Genomic DNA, 9,616 nt, shown 5'->3' with positions numbered 1-9,616 from the left:
CGTGGCGACATCATAGTAACCTGATGAAGAATATCATTTATTTTTCCTTTTTTTATTATCTTTTCTGTTTTAATGTTTATTTAATTATGTCCCTGAACTTATCTCTTTCTTAAATTTTGGCCTTGTCTATTATGCAAGCTGTCTTTAGTTGTTACTACCGTATTGAGAATATGCTGAGAATATAATCAATGACTCTCTTTACATGACTATCAGGAATTTCTAAATGAAAGGGAATTTTGCTCATCTTTTTCCTCACCCCTAATCTTCTCAACCTTCACTGATCTTTATCGCTGGGTAAGCCAGTCTTCTTTTCTCATCTCTTCTAAAGAGTGTATCAGATTGCTATCACCAAGGGGACAACAATCAACTGGTCGAGGGTCATTTTCCGCAATATGGTGGGGATGCTTGAAAGGAGATCCCCTGGATATGTTGCTCCACCAGCATGTTTCTTCCTTCTATCATTTCTAGTGTCGCGGGACCTGGGATTCTCATCAAATCGTCGAGGGTCTTGAAATCAAAAGGTTATTTACTACATTGTCCAATCTAGGAGGCTCAAACAAAAGAAAATAAATTAGGAGCTCTTTCTAGCCGAAAATGATCAGTAAAAATCTTCCCTCCCGATGATGTTAAAAAGGGGGAAAAAGAAAAGATAGTGCCTCAGATTTAGGGGGAAAGAAAATCATCTTTTGTTGTTGCCATCTTTGAAAAATTTTCATTTATCAATCATGTTATGTATCTCCTAATATTTTTGAAAATATGAATACATGATCTTTTGCTCATATTGTTGTGTTGTTTATTGATCACACTTATAGTTAACTTTTATTTAAGTTTTAACATCGTCAAAAATGGGGAAATTGTTGGGTCAAATTTATCTTGATCTTTGTTATTTTGATGATGTATGAGTAAAACTTAAATATGATTAAAAGTTAAATCAATGAAGCTAAACCGTCTAATTATTTCTATGTAGGTGCATCAGATTTGGCTAAGTTAGACGCGGTCTAAGTAGGCTAATTAGACGTGATACGTAGTTAAATGTGTCAGTCTAACAGATACATAGTTAGACGTGCAAGTCTAACAGATACATAGTTAGACGTGCCAGTCTAACAGATACGTAGTTAGACATGCTAGTCTAACAGATACGTAATTAGACGTGTTAGTCTAACAGATAGGTAGTTAAACGTGGAAGTCTAACAGATACGTAGTTAGACATGCCAGTCTAACAAATACGTAGTTAGACGTGCTAGTCTAACAAATACGTAGTTAGACGTGTTAGTCTAACAAATACGTAGTTAGACGTGCAAGTTTAACAGATACGTAGTTAGACATTCTAGTCTAACAGATACGTAGTTAGACATGTCATTCTAATAGATATGTAGTTAGACGTGCAAGTCTAATAGACATGAAGTTAGACGTTAGCGTCTAACTCCTTCAGATCAGTCTGAAGTGATGTAAGGTTAGATGTTGCAGTCTAACTCCATTAGACATGGTAGTATAATGGGATGCGTAGTTAGACGGTGCAGTCTAACTCCATTAGACGTGGTAGTCTAATGGATCTCTCTGATAGATGTTGGCATCTAACTCTATTAGACTTGGTGGTCTAATGGAGCACGTTTAATGCCTCGTTTCAGCAGCCGTCTAAAGTTAGCATACATCTACCCACGATCAACTAGCTGTATGCTACTCTTGCTCCACTTTCTCTTACAGATCAGTGTACCAACTACTTGCATCAAATGAATGAACGCCACATACGCAAATATTCCTCCCACTACTTGTTTAGTAACGGACAGTTGTAGAAGGATATCCCGGGCACTACCATTCAGTACGGACACATTCTAGAAGCACAGAGCCTGCTGTACTATGTCCTTTAGGCGACCATTCTATGGGCGCGTGCCACGTGTCCATACAGAATATTCGACCGTTGGTATCCTTCCCCTATATTTAGACGCTCAAGGACAACGGACGAATCTTTTGGTTTATTAGTTACTCTACTCACATTACGAATTACTCTTGCACTTACTGATTGTACATCATATTCAAGTTCAAGAGAGAGAATCAAAAACACTGTTTTAGCTAAGAGATATTCTTAATCATATTGTAAGTTGAACAGAGTCTGTTCTGTTCAACAAAGAGCTAGCTATTCAGTGAACTGTATTTGATGCAAGAAGTTTAGTGAAATCCTTCTGGTTGTTGGAAGAAGGGGTGACGTAGGAGAGTTAGCTCCGAACATCCATAAACATATTGATGTGTTCTTTCCTTCTATCTTTCATGATTTCATTGGTTCAAGGCTTCAAACCCAAACAAACATTTCCGCACTTGAATCGTTTCAAGTGTTTATAAAAGTTTGTGAAGAATAGAAAGTGATATTAATTCCTAATAGAATTTCTATCAATCCGTTTGTCCGAAGTTGTTATCAATAGTCAGACCCCTGTCTCTATTGATTACACCGATCCTATCACCCATGAATCGACAATTTAATCTTTTGGATTACATGTACCTAAGTGAGCGTTAAACGTTTTGAGGCAGTTGAAGTTGATTGTGCCGCCAAAGTGAGTTACGGATAAGATGTTGTCGAGGGGATGAAGTGTTGATAATATACTTTCACTTCAGCGAGTGGCTTTGAATCGTTAAAATGTCGCTGAATGTTGATGACAACGAGTTGACTTTGAATCGTCGGAGTGTCGCTGAATATTTGATTACAGTGAGTTGACTTTGAATCGCTAGAGTGTCGCTGGATGAAAGTGAAAAATGATAATATTTTTGGACAGAAATTTGTCGAGACACGAATATAGACAGATTTAGTCGAGATATAAAATGACAATTTTTGAAATGACGAAATCGTCAAGAAAAAAAAGCTCAAAAAAGCTCTAATAGCATTTAGAGAATTGATTTTTTAGACTAAAAAGTGAATATTTATTCAAAATGACATATTTTATTTGAGAAATCTAGTATTTAAATAATAAAAATTACATTTACAAGAAAAGAAATGATTTAAACAATAAAATTATATAAAATAATTTATTTGACAATAACAACAAATCTTCAATTAATCTAATTGATTTACTAACTGATTAATATTCTTTTCTCAGTCAATTAGTAAATCAATTAGTTTAATTGATATTTTACTAACTTTCTAATTTTTTTTTTTCAAAGAAAGATGAATAAATAATTCTACAATCTATATTTCCCAAATGGTTATGCTGATATATTTTGAATTGAATTAAACTTAAATTAAACTTAAATTACCCTTATTTATAGCTTATTGAGTTGATTTTAAAAAAATAAATAAGAGAAAACAAATCTCATTAAACAAATTTATTTATTTTATTGTTTTAAACCTAATTCAAACCTTGAAGGAATAATATCATCTTTCCAGAAAAAAAAACCATGTCAGGCGCGGCTCGCCCTTTCTTTTTTATTCTTCTTCTTCTGTTTGCTGAATATTTCGCCCTTTTTCTCTCTCATTGTGAAAGGAGAAAACAACCCGCCACTAGCGTCTTCTTCTTCTTCTATATATAACGTGGAAACGGCGGAAGAAATACATCCTCCATTTCGTTCTCTAGGTTGAAGGAAGAGAGTACAGGCTGACTGGCAGACGGAAGATGAAGATAGAAGAAGTTCAATCACAAACGAAGAAACAGAGGATAGCCACTCATACTCATATCAAAGGCCTCGGTCTTGATGTACGCCAAACTCATTTCGTTTCTTTTTATTTTCACATGCTTCAGTATAAACTTAAGCTACAAACTTTATTACAAATTCATACTTTAGTTTTATTCTCGTTCTTCTCAAAAACACTGGTATTCTGAACCTGGTTCTGGGTTTAGGGTTGTGGTTTCGTTACTTGCATATTCATCATCCTATTTACTAGAATTCTAAACTCGTTTTGGGAGAAAATAAAAGGGTTAACTTGTTTATTGGTACATCCATACAAACTTAAATCTTTCTTCACAAATAAATGTGTATTTGTTGTCATTGTAACAAAGATGGGACAAATAATTAGTATCCATCTACTTCATCTTATATGTTTCTGGGAGAAAGTTGAATGTTCATGAGTTATTTTGTAGGTCAATGGAAGATCTATCCCTTTGGCTGCTGGATTTGTTGGTCAGGCAGCTGCCAGAGAAGCTTCTGGTCTGGTAGTGGACATGATTCGTCAAAAGAAAATGGCTGGACGAGCACTTCTATTTGCTGGACCTCCAGCTACTGGTAAAACGGCTCTTGCCCTTGGTATATCTCAGGAACTTGGGAGTAAGGTGTGTGCTAAATGTCTTCATTTTCCATTATTGTAATGATGCATATTCTTAATATCTGTAATTATTTGTCTTATCTTCTTGTTTAGACTTTTATTTAGCAATCTATTCTAGTAGTGACAAAGTGGAGTGTTTTTTTGTCAAATAGTTTGTTGAACAGATTTCCATATATTTCTGTAGATGTGTGCCTGTCCATTTCTTTTGAATGTGTAAAATTTTGCTGCTTGCCCAAATCAGAAGACAGTAACTTTAAGCTAAAACTTCAAGTGAGACATGGAGCTTGTCAGGAAAATTCATATGGGATTATTTGGGCAAACCCCAAATGACCCAATCATGCATAACTCACAAGTCCCAAACCCATCAATCCCCCAAATAATATTAAAAGAAACAAGATCACCAAAGAATCCCAATCATTACATAACTCAAAATCTCAAATAATGATCTTTCTACCCAAGACAGACAACCTCATGTAATTCTAGAAATTTTTCATGTTACCTTGAACAATGAATCTATAAAGAACACAATTGACAACTTTTTCAAATTTCTTAACAATTGTAATGAATTTACTATATATCTCTGTGCTCAACTCTCTCTTATAAATTTTGGTTTAATTAAGACTAGCTTCAGATATATCACATGTACATAAGTACATTATGAATTACTGTGTAATGCTTTTGGTGAAGTTGTAGCCTCATCACTAAATGAAAACTTTACATAATTGGTCATATAGTATTCATGAAACAGTTTGGATACATAAAAATACTCGAGTCAAAACTCCATCACCGCAGGTGTACATCTCATAGCTAGTAGTTGTTCTTTAAGTAGTGGTAATAAAGGAGATGTATGATGTGTTCCCAACATCCAGGACGTTTTTGGAAAGCCATAAAAAATCTGCGCGTGACTGTTTTACTGATTTTGAAATGGAAATGGTTACTGTGGCATAAAAGTAGAAGTTTATTGTGGTAAGCATTTATGTCATAGAAAGGGTTGAATAATTGAAAGAAATCGTTAGCCAAATAGGGCCCTATTTCTCATATCCTTAGTGAATATTTCAGGTGTGATTCTCTATTCAATGCTAACTTCTTTCTCATGTTGCTCTTTATTCTGCAGGTTCCATTCTGCCCAATGGTTGGATCTGAAGTATATTCCTCTGAAGTCAAGAAAACAGAGGTGTTAATGGAAAATTTCAGAAGGGCAATAGGTTTACGTATGAAAGAAAATAAAGAAGTGTATGAAGGAGAGGCAAGTTTCCATGATCAATCTTCTTGATGAGTTTTTTATTGTTAGAATTGGTTATAGAAAATTTAACTATTTTTTACAGGTGACTGAACTCTCTCCCGAAGAGGGAGACAGCTTAACAGGTGGATATGGTAAAAGTATAAGTCATGTTATCATTGGGTTAAAAACTGTCAAGGGAACTAAGCAACTGAAGCTTGATCCAACCATATATGATGCCTTGATCAAGGAAAAGGTAGCTTTTAGAAACCTCTTATTATATTGAATCTTCTTCAACTGTTATGTATCTGTTTGCCATCTCTCTCTGTCATAATTGAGATTGATTATAAGTTCATGTTTGAGTAGTTGTTTAATGCATTTTTCGTGTTTGAATAAATTCTTTAGGTGGCTGTTGGTGATGTCATATACATTGAGGCCAACAGTGGGGCAGTTAAAAGAGTTGGAAGAAGTGATGCTTTTGCTACAGAATTTGATCTTGAGGCAGAAGAGTATGTTCCACTACCTAAGGGAGAAGTTCACAAAAAGAAGGAGATAGTTCAGGTTTTCTTCCATAAATTGTTTTCTTGACATGCACCACTATTTTTGAAGCATGCATGATGTTAGCTTGTCCATGTATTGGAGTCAACTTTCACAAGCTTTATATCTTGTTTTGATACTTAAATCAGTACCAAGTAGTAAAAGTACTGAACTTAAGTTTGATTTACATTGAAAGCACCTTGATTTAAGTTGGGTGGTCATGGTGGTGGGTTGATGTGCCAGGCTCCTCGTCTAAAGAATAATAACAATTAAAATTCCAGCTCAATGGGCTATCCTGGTTTGTCTTCATACTTTGCTTGCATACCTTGCGAGTAGGTAGCTTATGCTAATAATCCTGATTTGGACAATTCATCATAGAACTTTGTGGAGCATAAAGATTTTGTATTTTCTTTTATAGTGTAGTGTTATCTATTCTCATCCATGAAAAGTTAAGCCCATTCTCATGACCCATTCACATTTTCTGACAGAAGTAAAAGTATTTTGGACTTTCATGAAAAAAAATGCCTTTGTATGGTCAATGTCATTCTGGATGAGTCCAATTGAAGATTTTTGAACTAGAACTTATGTAATATGTTAATATACAATATGTGACTTAAATCCTAACTAACAAATGTAATCATTAATTAGGTAATGACCACACCTCAGTTAGCATCAAATAGAAAAACTCTTTGGACTGTATTTTCTCTTGTGAAACTGAGGTTAAATTGTAATCTTGAGTGCTTCAGAAATTTCAGTAATAAGACGCTTTTTAATAAGATGGTACTCATAAAGTGGACATGATGTTGTATGAAATTGTGTTGATTAATGTTTATGTGTCATATCAGGATGTAACACTGCATGATCTGGATGCTGCAAATGCTCGTCCTCAAGGGGGACAAGATATTTTATCCTTAATGGGGCAGATGATGAAACCTAGGAAAACAGAGATTACGGATAAGTTAAGACAAGAAATAAACAAGGTAATTACTGTCTTATCCTCTTAACATGGTTTTTATGTTAGCATTCAATATAGTAAAAAAACCAATTTACTTACATTTGTGTCTATAGGTTGTTAACCGTTACATTGATGAAGGTGTTGCAGAACTTGTACCCGGTGTTTTATTTATTGACGAGGTCTGTAAGGATATTTGAACTTCTTTCTAGTCCTGAATTGGCTGAATGCGATTATTGATTCTTAGCACTTCCTTGCAGGTACACATGTTGGATATAGAGTGTTTTTCGTACTTAAATCGTGCTCTTGAGAGCTCACTTTCACCTATAGTAATTTTTGCTACAAATAGAGGAATATGTAATGTGAGGTATAATCCTTTACCACTGCTTACAGAAGACACTCTTCAATATCATGAAATTTTACAAATCAAGGATTAGTTATTTGACTATAAGTGAACACTTGATTCAAAAAAACAAAACCTCAACTTGGCCATCAACAATTTTATCCAATCCTTTTTCTGTAATAGGAAAGGACACCTACTTTCTATGATTTTTGCTTGATTTTTCTGAATGAGACGAGATGTCTTCTTGATCTTGGTCCTCGTTTGATCTGGGGTTATTTTCAAATAACCTTGTTTGTTGTTTGAAGTGGGTTATTGGGTGAAATGACCAAATTCTGCTCTTATTATTTAGTATTTTAAAATGTTATAAAAAGCAAAGGGTAATGTGGTATTTTGGTTGATGATTTGAATCATTTCATAATAGATTTGGAGGTAAATTGGATAGTAAGTTACATGGAAGTAATCCCAATAACCCATATCAAACAAGGCCTTATTTTCTTCCTTTAATAAATTACCTACTCCAAAAAAAAAGAAGTGATTCTATGAGTTACATGGAAATAATCCCTAATAGACCACATCAAACAAGACCTTATGTTTCTTCCTTAATAAATTATCTTCTCCAAAAAAAGAAGTGATTCTATATGTGCACATTCTTGCATATTTTTCAAAAGCTGACTGTATATGACATTCTGATATCATAATGATTTACATTATTTTGATTTTTGGTGGATTTTTGCAGGGGAACAGACATGTTGAGTCCTCATGGAATTCCTGTGGACTTGTTAGACCGAGTGGTAATTATAAGGACAGAAACATATGGTCCGGCTGAAATGATACAGGTTCGGAACCCATTTCACAAATATTATTTTTACTTATCCTTGATATTATGATTCCTACTTGATTGTTTATCATCTTCGTAATAATGCCCGAGCAGATTCTTGCTATTCGGGCACAAGTTGAGGAACTTGTAGTGGATGAAGAGAGCCTAGCTTACCTTGGAGAGATTGGACAATCAGCATCCTTAAGGTTTGCCCTGATCCTCCACTTTAGTAATCATAATGAAAGCATTATTAGAGAGAACCTATACAACAGACATTGAAACAAATTTCTGGAAATAGGGAATACTGAAATGAATGCGATGTTAAAGTTATAATGTATAAAGAAATTGAAATATAAGGTAAAATTATTTTACCATTAAAAAAATATTGGTTATAATTGTTTTTTGAGTTCTAGAAACCTATATCTATCCAATCCAGATCATGAATTCAGTTTAGTTTTTTTCGGAGATCAGTTTGACTTAACATCCCTAAAATTCCTTAGGCATGCAGTACAGCTCTTATCACCGGCAAGTGTTGTGGCTAAAATGAATGGCCGGGATTGTATTTGCAAGGTAAGCTGTTCTTCACTTTTTGTTTGTTTGTTTGTTTAGAGAATTTGTATTTAATTTTGGGGTTTGCGATTTCCTGCAGGCAGATGTTGTGGAGGCGAGTTCTCTTTACCTGGATGCAAAGTCTTCGGCAAGGCTTCTTCAGGAGCATCAGGATAGATATATAACCTGATATTGCTTGTTTCATTTTGCGACATCGAAAGCTATTATTCGTTTAATTTTATAACCCAGTTTGAATCTCTCTTCGTTTGTTTTGTCTGGGTGGCCTTTTCGAATTGTTGAGTAACTAATGTTGTTAAGGACTCTGATTTTAGATAACATTTGCACTATGCTCTGTCTGCTTGTTAAGAAACCTTTTCGATTTTGTTTTACTTATTGCTAGGTCTGATTACTTTCAAGAGTTCTTATCTTAATGTTTGGAATTTTGTCATGTTACTAATGCAAATTATACATAATATTTTTAAAGAAACACTATAATGTTATTAATATCAATTCCACAGGTGTTTATTATTATTTTGATAAAAATTTTCCTAATAATCTTCTAAAATGAAAAAAAAAACATTGAGATAAATGAAAAAAAAAAACATTTACATAAAAAAACATTGAGATAGAAAAACACTATAAAGTTATTAATATCATTTCAAAAGTTTTTTTTTTCTCTTTTCTTTCTTGAAAGAATATAATTTTCTCATTAAATCATATATTTTTGTGAAGATGGTAAATCAATGAAGAAATTTTAAATATTGAAATACAAATTAAAAATTCAATTATTCCCAAGTTTATTACTAATATAAAGAAAAAAACATTAGTAACTTATTCTTGAATCAAAAATTTATAAAAAATGATCATATACATTGAATCTCAAATACTACTCTTTAGCAACATGATGAAAAAAATGCAAAAACTATCATATACTTTGAATCTCAAAATGTCTA

General features: G+C 33.6%; 1 protein-coding gene across 1 annotated transcript; it reads left to right on the top strand.

Moving 5' to 3' along the window:
* The first annotated feature begins 3,435 nt into the window (after positions 1 to 3,435).
* Positions 3,436 to 9,087, top strand: LOC124937968 (ruvB-like protein 1). Its single transcript, XM_047478313.1, has 12 exons — positions 3,436 to 3,680; positions 4,065 to 4,253; positions 5,361 to 5,492; positions 5,572 to 5,721; positions 5,871 to 6,026; positions 6,848 to 6,982; positions 7,071 to 7,136; positions 7,215 to 7,321; positions 8,034 to 8,133; positions 8,229 to 8,320; positions 8,615 to 8,684; positions 8,764 to 9,087. The coding sequence occupies exons 1-12, from the start codon at positions 3,600 to 3,602 to the stop codon at positions 8,851 to 8,853; spliced, it is 1,368 nt and encodes a 455-aa protein (XP_047334269.1). The 5' UTR covers positions 3,436 to 3,599; the 3' UTR covers positions 8,854 to 9,087.
* The last annotated feature ends 529 nt before the right edge of the window (positions 9,088 to 9,616 follow it).

Source organism: Impatiens glandulifera, chromosome 5 (assembly GCF_907164915.1).
Source record: "Impatiens glandulifera chromosome 5, dImpGla2.1, whole genome shotgun sequence".
Lineage (NCBI taxonomy): Eukaryota > Viridiplantae > Streptophyta > Magnoliopsida > Ericales > Balsaminaceae > Impatiens > Impatiens glandulifera.
Note: the sequence above shows the minus strand (reverse complement) of the source record. Positions and strands in the feature narration are given on the sequence as shown.